Raw genomic sequence first — 17371 nt, forward strand, 5'->3', positions numbered from 1 at the left:
GACAAACTGTATTGTGAGAATGATTTTGAGCTTTGTCAAAGAAATGCAAGTCATATGACAACGAAACATACCAACATAGGATCTTTATTATATTAGTCCATTGAATTAATGAGACAAAAACCAAAAATTTTCAAGAATTGAATGAGTTTCCAAAAATTGAGTTTGAGAACAAGCAACATATATAATTCATGAAAACAATAAGAATAAGGTAACATAGTACTATCAATTTGCCTTATATGGAATACTTAGTTACTAACTAATACTGAGTATTCAAAAATAACTTGATTAACATGTGGATAATTACAGAATTGAATTCAACAGTTAGAGTATTAAAATTCATCAAGAAGTTAGGTCACAAAATAACATGATCTCGGAGGAGAATCGAAAACGTTTGTTGGACGTTAATTTTTCATCTTGGGTACAGGAAACTTAAAGGCTTAAGAAGATATATTTGATTTTACATGTACTGGTATGAGGATTGTTTCTAAATAACATGGTCTATATATATATTACTGTAATGCAATTAGAATTTTTGACAGCAGAGCAAGACACTAGTTTTTGAACTGAAATAGGCTTGTTTGCTGTTAAGCAAGCTAAGTTCCACATCCAAGAAGTATTCAAATACTAGCACAAGTTCTTGGAGAAATTTTTGAAATTGGATATTTCTAAATTCTTGCATTTGAATGTGCACATCTTTAGTTGAAATCACTTTGGATTAAGACTAATAATAAAAATTTTATGTATGTGATAGTGATTTTACTATAAAAAAGAAACATAGCTGTGTGACATTTATCTGGCGTAGTCATAGATAAAAAAAAACCACTAAAAACCTGTTCAAAAACAGAAACCCACTAAACTGAATGCTCAGTACCGTGCAATTCCAATTTACACAGGTTTTAGTATATAAGTAAATTAATTAAGAGTAAATTTATTAAAACTAACCGTAGCCAACTCTTTCTGTGTTAGATTTTTTTTTTGCCGTCCTTGCTGAATCAATCTCCCAATTTCCAATCCAACAGTATCATGATGGAGCTGTTCTGTTTCTCTGTCTAGCTTTGCAGTATTCATACTTGTTTGATGTTGTTTATTTGTAGCTGCATTATCTATGAATTAAAGATAGTTTCTTATATATAATTGTAATAATTGTTTAATTATAAAAGACAAAACCATACATTTTTTAGTAGTTTCAATGGCCAACCCTTGTCTTTGTGCTGCATTAATAGCCTGAAAAAGTAAATAATCATTTCATTAAGAAAATTTAAATAAAAGTGATATAGGAATAATAATTTTTATATAATCTTTTAAATAGTTTAGAGAAATAAAATTAAAGGCAATTATAATAAACACAGTCTTCTTAAAAAGTTGGAAATATCTTGTGATATATTCTCTAATTCAAGTAGAAAAATCTTTTAAAATACATAGAATGGTCTCAAAATTCAAAGCTGCTAAATATATTACTGCATATATACAGGGGATGCAAAATAAATAATGAGACACATTTATAAAGCAAAAACAAAGACCTTGACAATTATGACTATTATGCTGTACAGGTAACCCCCGTATAACACGGCACTTCTATAGCATGGATTCACTCTAACACGGTTCGGGAATTAGGTAAAACACTCATAGAGTACAACATGAAATGTATAAAAACTGTTACCAGCTGATGATGCTCATGCTGAGATGCCTGCCTGCATCCGGCATTTCAACTTGTGAATAATAAATCCGATTTAAAGAAGGATTTAACGGCATATTTTTAATTTTTGGAACCTAACCCCCCTTTTCGCACTAGTTCTTTGTTTCGTATAACACGGATTCGCATAACAAGGCAATTTTTTGGAATGTAACTCCCGTGTTATACGGGGTTACCTGTATTTAAGATTGGTTCCCTACCTACCCATTGACAGGATGGTTTCATTTATTGTTGGACTGGACATGTGCAGTATCAAACAGGAAGAGACATGTGCAAGGCAGACCAGTCTAAAATGATGTTTTCTAACTTGTAGTGGTGATTTTGGCTGGAAATTGAGATTGCAAGGGAATTCCTAGCAAAACAGTGTTCAGTCGCTTGTAAAAGTTTTTGGAGCATCTACTTTACGGTACAGTACCATCAAGTAGGTAAAAGCATTCAGAGACAGTCATCAAAAAGCAGATGATGAACATTAGCCTAGGAATCCCCACAATATTACAACAAAACAAACTGCCAAATATAGAAAATACCCTGAAAGCCATGACCACATTGTTAGAGAATGATCACAGGTGGCCAATTCATGACCTAGGTTGTGAGAACAATTTGTATCACACCACCATCCTGTACATTCTGAGGGATAAATTGTGAATGCAAAAAATTACATTTTGTTGGCTTCCATTACTTTGAAATACTTTGAATGAAATCTAGAAATTGCAGCATTATGAGGTGGCATGTCTCCATTTAAAGAGTTATCAGTGTAAAGAGCTGATGTAGTTATACTGTAATTATGGTATGTGAAACATGAGCTCAATCCTATAAACTGCAATTGAAATGCCAGTCCACTGAATGATGACATTACAACTTCCCATTACGAAAGAAATTCTAGCAGAACCTACTAATACCAAGGCTATGAACACTGCCATGTATGATTGTGAAAGTATTATCCTAATGCATAAAGTGCCACCAGGGCAATCTGAATGCACATTGCTACACCCATTTTTTTGAAACACCATCTATGACCAGTACTGCATAAGAAACTACACCACTTCCTGAAGAATCCCCCCCATCATTTTCCATGACAATGTCCATTGCCATGTGTCAACCATAGTGAAGGATCTGCTCGATAAATGTGGTTGGGAAGTGTTGGATCACCCTGCATTCTTTCCAGACATGAGTGCATGCAATTTTGATTTATTCCCTATGATGTAGAATTAATTTAAAGACCATCCAGGACATTATACAGGACATTATAGACTGTTCCATAGCAACTATCGACAAGAAGTGGATTGCTAATGGCAATGACCAACTTCCCATCCATGAAAATGGGTGGTTTAAAGTGCAGGTGATTCACCAAAGAATTATAAACTATGAACAGCTGTATTTCTGTTCTGTTTCATGTAATTAATCAGTGATTATAATATATTTTCCAACCCTTGTATAATTTTGTTTTTTTGAAAAGTTTACTACAAACAATTAAAGAATGAGTTTGAAGAGTCTATATCACTGAGAATCTAATATATACACTGTTCTAACAATATATAATTTCAGTAAAATTGTATGTATAAAATTAATTTTCATTATGTATTTTAAAGACAATAAGTTTCACAACTAAATAATTTATAATTATTAAGATACAACAACTTTCAATAAACTTTATCTGTAGTGATGACAAACTAATTTATAAATGCATAGTGAAAAATAAAGTTCATTTCAATTTAAAACAGAAAAATCTTTTTACAAAGAATTCTTACTGAGTTTCATAAAGTTTTTACCAATCTTTAGTGGCCATCTCAGATTCTAGTTCAAAAAAACCCTCAAAATACAAATGTAATGAAATGTAGTAATACTACAGATTATAAATAAATATTTAACTATTAGCATAATTAACAGTAAATGATACAAAAATAAAATTAAAAGTCTAAAAAATTATTTGAAAGTATGTTAGAAAGCACTTTATATTTCTGCAATTAAAACAGAAATATACATGCTTCTAATGCTTGGACTTTTAATTTTGTATTTATATATTACTTCTTGTTGATTTACCTTTATTTATATCAATGATTAAATATTTAAATTTGATTTCTACTACCAAATGCTTATATCCCATTGCAATTGTTTTAAATTCATTTTGTTTCAGAATCTGAAAGTGACCATTAAAAATGAATGAAAACATCAGTGTTTTTTTTAAATACGAAAAAAATTCTTATTGAATTTCAAAATAAAATTTCATGTGGTTTGGATTGTTTAAACAACAGATGACAATCAATTAAACTAAGTTTATTTCTTTAAAATTTAAACTACAGTACAGTATATCACATATTTACTATTAAAAATTTATTAAAAGAAATATTTTCAATCTACAGCTATCTTCACTTTTATACTTAAAGATATCTTCTTAAATTATGCATTTAATATCAACAAACAAAGTATCATATACAGTTTGATTTTAAAAGTTCTGTACATGTCATAATAAGTAACTAAAATAATAGATATTTTAAATATACTGAAATGATTTAGACTTAAATAAAGCAACTACAGTATTATAATTAAGTTTGATTACTTCTTTGCAAATAGTATTTTATTTTAGTAATATTGAAAAGTTGGGAAACAAAAATCATTAACTTTACCCAATGTTTTAGATTATTAGTTTATTTTAGGATGTAACAAGCATCTCAATTTCAGAATACAGAAATAAGCAACTTTTGCATTTTTGAAAGTATCCTTCCATTTATAACTCTATTTATTTAACTATTTAAATTAATATAGGAGCTAGAAAAAATTCACAAATTTGTTGATTTTTTTTCTATTCATTCACATCAAAATATTGCTCTTTTGAATGGTTTAGTTATCGAATTTTTTAAATAAAAAAGGAATCAAATGATACAGTTTCAGATTTTTTGAAGTTTAACAACCATATTTACTGGATTGCATGCCAACTTTTTCTTTAATTTTTCATGGTTCAAAAAATGTCCCTTGGCTTAGAATCAGTATCAAGTGAAGATGAATCTGAGTCATCCAATGTCAGCAACTGAACAATTAAATGGTGTAAAATTTATTCCTCAGGCCTGATTAATAAATTCTCATTTTCTATTTATTTTTGTTTCCAATTTTCTGGAGTCAGCTTATAATCAAATAAATATGGTAATATCATCTGTTCTTGAACTGTATATTTTTAATAACCTGTTCTCTATTTCTCTTGACAATTATAATTTACTTTATATTATATAAATATGCATTAGTATGTACATATTTTTTTCTTTTTTTTGTTAAAGATAAAATTTTCATTGCACAAAATCTTAAAATTTGAAAAACAATAAATTTTTAAAATATTGCATTAACAGCTGTTCTTATGCAGTAAATTTTTATAGTTGTCATTTATGTTAACAATTATCAGTACATTAAAGATTTATAAAGATTTTTGTTGCTTTAAAACACCAAGTAATATATTGCAGAGAATAATTTTTATTGTTAATGTAAGACTTTTTGGTTAATGGGACACCAGTTGATATGTACAGCAATGGGTAAGAATTAAACTCTGAATGAGGAGTTTCATACCACCCCAGAATTGTTGACCCTTCACATGATATTTGTCTTCGAAGGTCAGTTTTTAACATGTATCAGTCTACCGCATATTCTACATGCAAAGCATGCAGATATGTGCCTCAGTGCCTGTGTGGGGGCAAACCCCCACACCGTCTAAAATTATATAACATCAAATACTCCCAGTCATGTGGGCTACTCAAAGCTGGCACAGTGGCGCGGGTTAAATTTTTAAATGCAATAGTCTTTTGCGATGGACTTCTGGCATCTCGTTAACCAAAAAGTACTGTTAATGTTTTTATTACACAGTTTTTATACACTCTTTAATAAGTAATTTTTCATAACATCAATCACTATTTTATATGAATAACTATTAGGTAACATTACATTACTTTAAATAGACAATCCTTTTCATTCCAAGAAATTTTTTGGATCCAAAAATTGCATATAAGTATGAGTATCTGGCAACTATTTAGTATAGCGTGAGAATACGACTTTCAAAGGGGCAGTACCTTCTAGTCATCGAATCTTTGGGATTCGCTCATGGTCTAGGATAAATATTATATTAAAATTAAGAAAGACAACAAGATTGTAGAATCTTGGCCTTGTCAGGATTCTTGACACCAGCCTACATATAGTGTAAGGCATGCCAATGAGTATTTAGATAATTCTTTCGAGTGAGAGGGACCATAGGTAACTAATAAGATTTTAGCATGGCACTGAATTCAGAAACGAGACTATTATTAACAAACAAGATTTAATAAAAACAAACCAATAAAACACAAATATATACTGAGAGAATATTAAACCTTAACTTATTCGTGAGAGAGAGAAAGAGAGTTTACCGATATCAAAACATACTACCTCAACTTGTATGACTTGCATAGACTCTTTGCTGGTGACAAAGTGTTGATGCGGTGGGACAAACTGTGGTGGAGGTTCAGTGAGGAGGATGAAGATCTTGGCAGGAACTTATAGCACACAAGTTAAATATGTGGACGAGAGATTCTTATGGCAGACGACCGTCTTCTATGGACATATCAATGCTGTTGAACTGCGTGTCGTCTATATACTTTTTGTGAACTGCTCCAAATGGCGGGAAATTCGCTCTTTTTATCCCGAATTCTGACCAATAGCAAATCTCGATTTCAGAGTGCTAATGGGATGTACAGTGACATGCAGAGGGAGTAAATATGCAGATGGTGGTCAGAATTGTAGATAAAGTCTTGTCGGAAAGGAAGTTGATTTCCCTTTTCTTGAAAAACGATGAATGTAACTTCCCTTTTCGTAAACAATATTTAAGAAATAATGTAATTTCTCATAAAAATTAATTTAATAAATCCCAATTCTCACAATAGCATATCTTTATTTTCTGTAATATCATGCCAATCATCATCATTTGCAGATGTATTTCAGTTTCACTCTCAGTAACTTCTGTTTATTTGTTATTATTTATTATATAATTACAACTTACTTGTGCCTGTGACCGGTGTGAAAATAATCAGTTCAAATAAACAAACGTTTTCTAAACGCCTTCCGTGTCCTTCTTCAGGTTAAGACCGCTGGATTCTGTTTTTTTTTTTTTAAAACGCCGTTTCGAAATTTTTAAGAACAAATTCGAATGATGACAGTTGGAATGTGTGATGACCATCGCGCATGCGCTATATCTGTCGTGTTCCGTGTTGTTCAGTAGCGTATTATTTTTAATCTTGGTATTCTTTTAAAAAGACAAGCCTATCGCGTGTTTAACAGACAGTCCGGCAAGTCGGCCATATATACCTTAAACAGAAGCAGATGTTGATCCACGAGCACACTGATCACTTCACTTTTTAAAACTCTTTATTGATCAATGCCTTGGCACCGCTAGGCATAACCAAGGAAATAGTACATAAAGGTTACATATTCAAGATAAACATTTGATGTTACAGATTTACAAAAGGAAATATGTGATGTACAGGTAACCCCCGTATAACACGGGAGTTACGTTCCAAAAAACTGCCGTGTTTTGCGAATCCATGTTATACGAAACAAAGAACTAGTACAAAAAGGGGGGTTAGGTTCCAAAAATTAAAAAACATGCTATTATATTTTCATAATTAAGATAAATATCTTTATTAAAATTTTCTTAAGTGATACGTATTAATATAAATTAAACAATGTTTTCTTTGTCCTCACTAAGCACTTTTAACCGAGGGCATTTTCTTTTTGGCAAGTTATCCTTATCCTCTGAGCATTTTTCTGCATTATCTTCAGATCCATGCTTTACCTTTTGCAAAAAGTATGTAATTTTAGATTGCTTGCTTTTAGACTGTTTTACATAATTTGGCAGAGGCGTAGCCTCTAAAGAAAGGTCGTCTCTGCTGTGGAGAATAGTTAGTCCCTGGTGATTGGACATGGCAAGTAAAGAAGATATTTTTATTATCTGTTTACGTGTTTTTACGTTTTAATACTGTATTTCCGCCAGCCCTATTTTACAAAGATTGCTTGCTTTTAGTTAAAAGATCTTTATAAATTTCCTTATATGGTGCTAAGCACTTATGAAGAATAAAGCAAGTATGGAATAAGGAAAAAACATCTGGCAACATCAAAAGCAGAAGCGTCGAGATCTGGCAACACGGAAACAAGTTTTGAGAAAGACCATGTGTATCAACAGAAGGCAAGAAAAAAAAATTTACATTAGTTAAGTACTAATAGTTCACGAAAATCATTATTTTTGTGAACTATTAGTACTTAAATATGTAAAAATTTATTACATTTCATGTTGTACAAGGGTTTTACCCAATTCTCGAATCGTGTTAGAGTGAATCCGTGCTATAGAAGTGCCATGTTATACAGGGGTTACCTGTACTTATATACATATTAACAAACCAACAAAAGAAACAAAGAACAATAAAATAATAACAATAAAAAATTTAAAAATGAGCACACTGATCATCTGCAATTGGAGTTAAGTCCTTTTCGCACATCCTAGTGCTCCTCAATCTCGGGGTCTACGGCCCCTCAGCCACCAACGCGCTCGCTATCGGCTAGTACTATGTGCCGCTTTCACTACTTGTCCAACAAAACTAACCTATCCCTCCAGGAGATGACCGTAGTCCGATGTCATGGTTTGCAGACTTTACCACAAGATGACAGTACTAGCAACTACAGTGCCGTCTGCATGATAGCATTAAAAAAGTATGATAACTTAAAAACTATGATGACTTTCTTATTTTTCGTCTCCAGTCCAGAAGTAGGGTACCGTCTCGGTCCCGAGTTCAAATATATATTCAAAGTCCTGAAATTCCGTAGGTGATAATCTATAGTACAGCCCTTTTTTCAAATCTCTAAATGAATACAAATGATCAAATTATTTATAAAAAATTTCCAAAATTAAATTTGGAAGTTTCCATTACACTTTTTCATTCAATAAAAAGGGAGTTATTCAATTTTTGAAATCAATTAAGCAAGTTCAATTAACATACAAGTTAAGTGATCACATGACATTCATCTTTGCATCATGGGGCATGTGTAACATTTGTGCTATACATGTTTACTTTGTTACCCATTAGTGACATAAGTGCCAAAAGTTCTTTAGAAGAAAATATTTTTATAATCATGTTTTAATAAAAATGAAATCCAATGGAAGTAATAAACTGAAGGGTTTTATTCATGATTTGAATAACTTATTACTATGTAATGTTGTTTATAGTCTTATCATTTGCTTCATAATATATTATATTAGTCAAGATTAAAATATTTGCAATTATTTTTATTATATAATAATTGTGATTAGTATTTGTTAAAATGAACCTAAACTTGCTTTTATCTTCTTACTTGATGCAAATTAACAAATTACACAATGTATTTTCAAACATCTAATTAAAAAATTATATTAAATTAAATTATATGTGAAGAAAATTTCTTATTATGATAACATATTAACATTAAAAAAGATGTATTCTGAATCATTTTACAGAGCAGATGAGCTATAAACAGACATACTGAATATCTAAGTTTGTGGTGAAGAATGTAATCTGTTTATGCAGAATATTTTTGAAAGTCTACAAACTTTAACAGAATGTTCTATAAGTCATAAAAATGAAAAAATCCATATAAACATAGGTTTGAAAATGCTTAATTTCAAAATTGTAGAAATTTTAAAAGTAACCATAATTAAAAAGTTTTTACATAATACAAATTAATAATAAGCTATGGTTTCACATTTATGTTTCATGTGACATTTTAAGTGTTCTTTACCTATGATGAACCATTACTCTAACTCAGAAATGGCAAATGCAAAATTACTAATTTAAACGCAATTATAATAAACATTATTATTGCTTTCCTCAAAATTCCAATCCACTTCAGTAAAAAATGTTTATTAGAAATTAGAGTAAACAGAGTGAAAAATACAAAAGTTTCAATATTTTAGAAAAATTCAATTAATTTTAAATATGTAAAGTCTAAAGTTAAGTGCAAAAAGGATTTATACAGAAAAATATTTCTAACTACGTTTTTATTTTTGTTTTAAAAATTTTTGTAAAAAAAATAAAACCCTGCCAAACTCATTTCACAAAATATAAAAAGTTTCATTTTAATATATTTTGTTGATCTTCAGAAGATTTAGAGGTAAATCTTCAATTTTATACTATCAAATGAATTCTGAAAACTTTGGAATAGTAGTTTTAAAAATACTCTAATATATTGTTCTGCACTTTAATTTTAGAAAATATTTTCTTTTTATAACATTAAAATCAAGGTCGTTTGCATAAAACTTTCTGTTAAACAATATATATAATCTATATAAAAAAATAAATTCAATAAAAAAATGACAACAATCAAGAATAAATTCTAAATAAGAAATAGTCTATTTTTTTGAATCATTATTTTAATATTACATAAATAAATTATGTTCCAATGAGCATTACATTGTATGAAACAATTTATGCCAATGACTATCACAATATACATAAAAAACTTTGGAACTAAATTATTTAGAATTTTGCTAGAAAAATTTTCCATTTAAAAAGTAACTAAACTAAATACAGAAATAAATACTAAAAAGAATTATAGGAGACAAACATATGTATGTACAAGGGAAAATCAATAAATAATCTGAACTCATCTGGAAATCTCATGGTATCCCATCTCATTACACACAATGTGGTAGGCTGATCTGTGACTCATGTTAAACTCTTTAGAAGTATTGTCAGTTGTGATTCTATACTAAAGATTCTGGAATCATTTGTTTCTTACATTATTAGTTGTCATAATGGTTGGACATTCAGAATATGTCATTGATCACATTCTACCTCCCATTCTTGAATCTTTGTACCCACTGATACACTGCTAAGTTACTTACATTAAAATAGTTCTTACCATACTGTGATAAATTTATGCTGGTTTCACTTTCTCAGCATTCAAAAAAAAAAAAAAAAAAAAAAAAAAAAAAAATGAATGCCACTAAGCTTCTCCTTAGTAGTGTAATTTGAAAGTGCTATGGTCATTTTGAAATCATGTTGCCAAGTACAGATGTAGCCCTGTTGTCATAATTACTACTCAAGACATGCAGAAAAATCATTTTGGTTCACAGATTAGCAAACTTCCTTACATCCTAATTATAATGGCAATTACTACAATATTATATTTACTGAGTTTTCCTTATATAATCCTTAAAACACTTGTTTTTGGGCAAGACTAATTAATGGAGTCAATTACAGAACAGATTTTAGAATAAAAACTAACCAATTGCATAATGTAATTATATCTCAAAAATAAAAATTTTAACTTTTATAACAAATTTTTATATATTATTTGAAATATTTAAAAAATATACAGTCAATCCTCATGCAGACTTACAACCAGTTCTCCTCCAACAAGGGAAATCCCCTTTCTTTGTCTGAGTCTAGGGTATTCCCTTGTAATCTTAAGTCTCGTTCCCATAGTCGGTCAGTATTTATTACACAAAGTGTTCACAATCTCCAAGACCACATATTTTATTTATATATTTGTACTTTATTGTGCATTCCATAGTACAAGATGTTGGCAAAAAGAAAAAGCATGACTTCATCTGGAGGAAGCATCAAGAATCAAAGGAAGGACAACAGAGTTGGAAGTGTAGCAGTGCTTGGAAGAGGAAGAAGAGGAAAGAATGTTAGCTGGTGTGTTCTCAGAATCAAATGTGTCTTTATTAGAACTACAGGGAACTATATGGATCTGAATGTTGAATAGTTCACAAAAGTGGAATGGCAATGAATAAACTTTTATGATACTGTCATAAAATTTATGAAGAACAAAAGAAAACTTACAAAACAGACCACACTAATGAGATTCTCCTCAAAAGCTACATCCAGGACTCCTACCCCTACAAGTACTTCTATTTCTTTGTAGTTATCTCCCTTGCCATAGTCCTCTACAGCTCCCGATAACTCCAACGACGATACTGATGACCTGGAACCAGTTTGGCTTCAACCCTTTAACAACTAAAATATTAATCTAAGTGATTTTTTTTTGGCACAGTACAACATTTTAATAATTTTTGCTGATTGTATTTTTATGTTCTGTAATATGTAAAAGATGCACACTAAAGCAAAATTATCAAGATAGAGTTTTCTTTCGATCATTTCTTTATCAAGAATAATTAAAACAATTAAGCTTCTTATTTATCAACTAATTTGCTCAATGACCTAGTCATAGCAACAGAACTCAGTCATTACGTAAGGAATGCCTGTATTCTCAGAACTCCGATATTTGAAAAACAAAACATACAGATAATGTATTAAAGATAATATATGATATATTTACATACCATTTTCATATTAAGTAAAAGCTCCAAATCTGTCATCACTATAATGAAAAGAAAATCACTATCGAAACCAAAATGTAAGAATGTAAAAGAATAATCATGTTAAATGATATGAAGTGTAATTTCAGCTGCAGACAGTGTCAAGTGTACAGAAGGTTACAAAAAATGATAAAATTATGCAGATGTAATCCTTCAATAGTGTGGTTCTTCAAATCTGCTGTCATAATTTATATTAATTCCATATTACATAAATTTAAATAGTATAAACAAATTAACTTTTTTAAATGTAAATATCTCACTTAAACAAGATGAAATTACAGAAACAAGTTTAATTATTTATTTGAACAGAATAGAACATATTGCAAAAATAATTAAATTACTTAAACATGAAAGATATTGTACGCCATTAATTATATAATTGTACAATGTCTTAAATATTACCGTTTCAGCTGAAAATCAATGTATAAAATACATTTATGATGAAATATCATGGACTTAAGCCTAATACTCACCTGCTGTGTACGTAACTGGCTGGCTTTTGGTGGCTTTTTTCGTAAATAAGTCACCGTATCCCAATCAGACTCCGACATTTTAAGTAATTAAGTTTGTCTTTAATATTTTAATTTATGTATTGGTCGATTTCAAAGACAAAATTTTTCAGATTAGAAAATTTTAACGAAGTAAACAACGAAAATGGCGACTATTGGAAATGCTTTTAAACGCCCTCTGTCGGAAAAATCATTTTCTTATTCTTGTGCTGCCCTCTAGCTACAACTGACAATAATTCATTAAAAAAAAAAAAAAAAAACATGGATATTGTATAAATCAAATAAGTGGAAAATAAGTAATGTCGTTTAAGATAATCCGTAAAAATAATTTATCATTCTTTTTCTGGCAGAAATTTAAATTAAAAAAATCTACTTGATGAAAATTATTCGTTAAGGTCGCGTTTCTTTATGCAGAGCTACAGCAAAGCGTTTCTAAATGAAGTGCTTTAATGTAGCGAACCTTTCCTTTCCTTTCCTTTCCTTTCGCTTGTTTGTTTGATATGGAGATTATAGCCTTTGCGGCTCTTTCTCCGACCGTCGTTGCCAGTTGCTAAGCGAAACGACCAGTGAGGCTAATGTAGCGCTCCAGCGCCGCCACGTGGTGACTAGGAGTGATGGAGGCCGGCGGCCAGTAGATAGGCGTCAGCGTGCGCACCAGAGACATGTTAAGGGTCATCGTGTTGCCTAGGTCCTTGCGGGCTAAGGCATATTTAGGGCAGTGTAGCCAGTAATGAAGAGTTGTTTCCGCCGCGCCACAATGGGGGCACCCCGGAGAGTCGTGAAGGTGTCGTGAGTGAAGGAAGGCATTTAGCGCGGCCGTCTCGGTCCGGAGCCGGGCCAAAAGCGTCTCCGCGTGGCGAGACGACGCGCAACTGTAGCTCCAGGGGGCGAACGGACGAAGGTGGTCCCGGCCTTTGCTGCGGAGCGCCGCTGACCAGGCATCCGTCAGGGTGGCGATGGTGGTGTCCCGTATGGCCCGGGTGAGGTCCCGTGGCGTGAGGGGTTTCCAGATGGATCCACTGAACGGGTCGCGGCGGGCCGCTTTGTCGGCCGCCTCGTTAATTGGAATGTTGGCATGGCCCGGTGTCCAAGCGATGATGATGGGCGCCGTGTGGGCGCAGACGAGAGCCGCGAGATCGATGATGATGGGTGGTGAAGAGAATGAGACGTTGGCCATAGCTTGGATGACCGAGCGGCTGTCAGAAAAGATAACGGTGGGTTTGGCAAGCGGGGCGCTGATGTGGATTGCGCGCAGGATGCCCTGGGCTTCTGCCCCGAAGACGCTACAGTAGTTGTGCAGGGACCAGGCCTCTGTTTTGTTGGTGTTAGAAAAGACAACGCCAATGGCGGTCCGCGTACTGGTTTTGGATGCATCCGCGCCTAGACAGAGCCAGCCCGGCCATTTTGCGGCGACTGTCTCCCGGAAACAGACGCTCGTGACGACTGGAGGGTCGGTGGATGAAGTGTGGTAGTCGTCTAGACTGATGTGTGGATGGACGCTGGCAGTGCTTGGTGGCACACAGCGCTGGCGATAAATAAGTGACGTCATTTGGCCTTCCCGACGGTAACGGGATATGACCCGGTGTACGTATGGTTCTTGGTGTCGGCGCCAACGATAAAAGTCCAAACTTGAGGCGTTTTGGTAGAGGTCATGTAGTGGGCTGAAACTGCCCCTCGAAATTTGAGCCGCCGCATGGGAGAGTGTTCTGAGGCGTAGCCTCGTGCGTAGCGGCACATAACCAGTCTCTGTGTAGAGGGATAAGAGAGGGGTCGTCCTGGGCACGCCCAGCGCCGTTCGTAATGCAGCGTGGAGCGGTTTCTCAATGCGATTTATGGCTGTGGGCGGGGCGCCATCCAGAAGCGGCGCCCCGAACTCCGCCATAGGACTGAGAACCGTAAAGAGAAGCCTGAGGAGCTCAGCTGTACGAGCGCCGTTACGGCGGGAGGCGAAGAATTTTAGGAAAAAATCCCGCTCTGGTCAGTTTTGTGCGTGTGAAGGTCTCGTGGGCCGTCTACGTGAACGAATGAGAAAAGTGCATGCCTAGGACACGTATGGTGGTGCGTTGCGAGAATACTCCCCGATGGCAGGGTCAGCGCCATTGGCGGACGGTTATGTTTGGGTGACAGGTCCATGACAGCGCTTTTTGTCGCAGAGAGGAGAGGCTCCATCTGGCTGCCCAATGGGTCAAATGGTCAAGCGCGTTTTGCGCGTGGATGGTGGCCTGAGTGGGGTTGGTACTAGTTACGATAAGAAAGAGGTCGTCCGCGTATAGGACTGCCCTGACGTCCCGGAGGGAAGTCTTCCCAAAGGTCAGCCATGTAGCAGGTGAACAGGAAGGGCGCAAGAACGCTGCCCTGCGGGACGCCCTGCGTAAGAGTGTGGAATGAGGACAGCGCGCCTCTCCAGAGAACCCGGAAAGTGCGCTGGCGCAGGAAAGAGGAAAGCCAGCGCGACGTCCGGCCGCCGACGCCCATGGAAGACAACTTTGCCAGAAGGCCATGGTGGCAGACAGAGTCATATGCTCCCTCCAGATCGAAGGCGATCAGGTACGTCCAACGGCGCTTTGCCCGAGCTACAGCAATGTGGTGATGTATGGAGATCAGCGCTTCCTGGATGCCGCGATAGGGTAAGAAGCCGAAATGGTGTGGGTGGAAGTGGTTTGTGTGCATGGCGTGCGCCTGGAGGCGGTGCAAGACAAGGTGTTCAAAGATCTTGGCGAGATGAGACGTCAGGGATATTGGCCTATACGAGCCGCAGCTCGTGGCGGGCCGGCCCGGTTTTGCGATGGGGATGATTGTAGCCGTTTTCCAGTCTTGGGGACAAGTCCCGGAAATCCAGAACTCGTTGAAGAGGTCTAAAAGGGAGCGGAGGCCGGCGATCGGGAGCGCCCTTAAAGCTCGGGCGCTGATGCCGTCCGGGCCGGGCGTGGTGTTGCGAATCCGGCGGAGTGCGCGGACCAGTTCCTGGATGTGAAAAGGACGGTCGTCGCTTATCGCTGTGGGCTGGTGGGGTGCCGAGAGGGGAGCGAATGCTCCAATTGGGCGATTCCTCCCGAAAAAGTCGGCCAGTGCCTCCGCCTGATGAAGCGGTGTTAGGAGGGTGGTGGGGGACTGGATGATGTTCTGGGTATCCGCTGTTGTAGGTGGGCTTCGCAGCCGGCGGAAGATCCGAAAAAGTGTAGAGTGAGAGGAGAGGGGACGCACATATGCTGTTCCACCACTCGCGGCGGGAATGGCGGACCTTGCGACGAAGCTCGGCCCCCAGTTTTTTGTAGGTATTCCACCAAGTGATCGATGCTAACTGACGGGCCTGCCTAAAGGCGCGGCGTTTCTTGGCCCGTAGGCGGCTGCATGCTGGGGTCCACCAAGGGGGTAGTCCCCTGGGAGGGGCTGCGCGACCTTCGGTAGAGTCTGTGAGCGCCGCGCGAATCTTATTGATCAGCGAGTGGTAGTCGTTGGGGTGAGGCTCCCCCTCCGTCCAGCTTTGGCTGATTTTGGTAGCATACTTGTCCCAATTCGTGTGCCAGCGTATCCGAGAAACGGCCGGGGTGCCGATGGTGCCTGGTATAGACATATTAAGCAGCACCGGAGCGTGGTCGCTGGTGAGTGTATCGGCGCTGGTGCTCCAGGCAATCGTCCCCATAATATCTGGTGAGCATAGGGTTATGTCAATGGCTGAGGCGCCACCTTGGCGAAAATGGGTGGGTTCCCCTGTATTAAGGCAACTGAAATCGGCTGTCATAAGCCAGTTGGATAAGGCTCGGCCCGCCCCGTCGGGGCGCCCGCACTCTTCGTCCCATAGGGGATGATGTGCGTTCCAGTCTCCGCCGATGATGCGCGGCTGATGATGGTTGTGTGTGAGAGCATCTAGCATGTCCTCGGTAAGGTCCCCGTGAGGGCATAAACGTTGATGACGGAGAGGGGCGTCCCTGTTACGTAGATCAGTGCTTCTTGGTATTCGAGGCCCTGGATGGTGGGGTTTTGCGAGCGGTATCGGACTGGCCAACGGTGGGCTATAGCTGTAAGTAGGCCGCCTCCCTGGGCCGAGGTGCGGTCTGCCCGAAACAGAGTGAACCCCGGGAGTGAAAAGGGGATATCTGGCGTCAGGAAGGTTTCCTGGATAATGATGATATCCGCATCGCGATACCACTCTGCGGTTAGGAGGAGGTCGCGTTTTGAGCGAACCCCCCGCGCATTCCATTGTACGATACGGAGAGTGTGTTGATAGTTCGGAGAATTAGCCATTTGAGTGTTGTGTCTTTTGTTGGCGGCGACGGAGTTTAGCAGACTCAGCTGGTGTGGGCGCATTGAGGTTCTCGTGGGAAGGGGCATGGGATGGACCTGGAGTCGATTGGGATTCCATGTCCGACCATGGGTCATCCGTGTCGGGCGTCGTTGTTGTGGTTGGTGGGTTGTGTTTGGTCCCTTTCTTCTTTTTGCTTCGCTGTGTGTCTGCTGTTGTTTCCGCCGTGAGGGAAGGGCGTTTGTTTGGTATTGGTGTGGCCGTTTCCTGTTCCGGACCTAGAGGTCGTTCAGGTGGGGACGATGTCGAGATGGGCGTTTGTGATCGTGGGTAGGCGATTTGACAGAGATTCCGAATCTCCGCTCGGAGAGCTTCCACGGTGGACTCGAGTTGGCTAACTCGATGTAGGAGGGTCGTTAGGTCCCCCTGCAAGCCATTGGTGGAACCGGTTGTATCGCGGTCCCGGCGAGGAGGCTGGCCACCAACCTCTCGCGCAGTTTTGGTGTCGGCGGATGCCGCCTGGGCGAAGATGCGGGAGGGGCCGCGTTGGGTTCGCTTAGCCT

General features: G+C 37.1%; 2 protein-coding genes across 2 annotated transcripts; both read right to left on the reverse strand.

Moving 5' to 3' along the window:
• Window positions 1-942: 942 nt before the first annotated feature.
• On the reverse strand, window positions 943-12607 carry LOC136978148 (endothelial differentiation-related factor 1 homolog; the record flags this gene model as incomplete). The annotated part of the gene is made up of 3 exons (XM_067273801.1): window positions 12530-12607; window positions 1173-1224; window positions 943-1103 (listed from the first exon to the last, which is right to left on the reverse strand). Coding segments are annotated over exons 1-3 (291 nt in total), but the record flags the coding sequence as incomplete, so codon positions are not given.
• A 508-nt stretch (window positions 12608-13115) lies between these two features.
• On the reverse strand, window positions 13116-14114 carry LOC136978149 (uncharacterized). The gene has a single exon (XM_067273802.1). The coding sequence runs from the start codon at window positions 14112-14114 to the stop codon at window positions 13116-13118; it is 999 nt and encodes a 332-aa protein (XP_067129903.1).
• Between the last annotated feature and the right edge of the window lie 3257 nt (window positions 14115-17371).

Source organism: Centruroides vittatus, unplaced genomic scaffold (genome assembly GCF_030686945.1).
Source record: "Centruroides vittatus isolate TY-2023 unplaced genomic scaffold, ASM3068694v2 contig_5, whole genome shotgun sequence".
NCBI lineage: Eukaryota > Metazoa > Arthropoda > Arachnida > Scorpiones > Buthidae > Centruroides > Centruroides vittatus.

Excerpts from the sequence above, each read along its gene's own strand:
- LOC136978149 (XM_067273802.1), bottom strand. The coding sequence starts at position 14,114 with ATGACGTCACTTATTTATCGCCAGCGCTGTGTGCCACCAAGCACTGCC.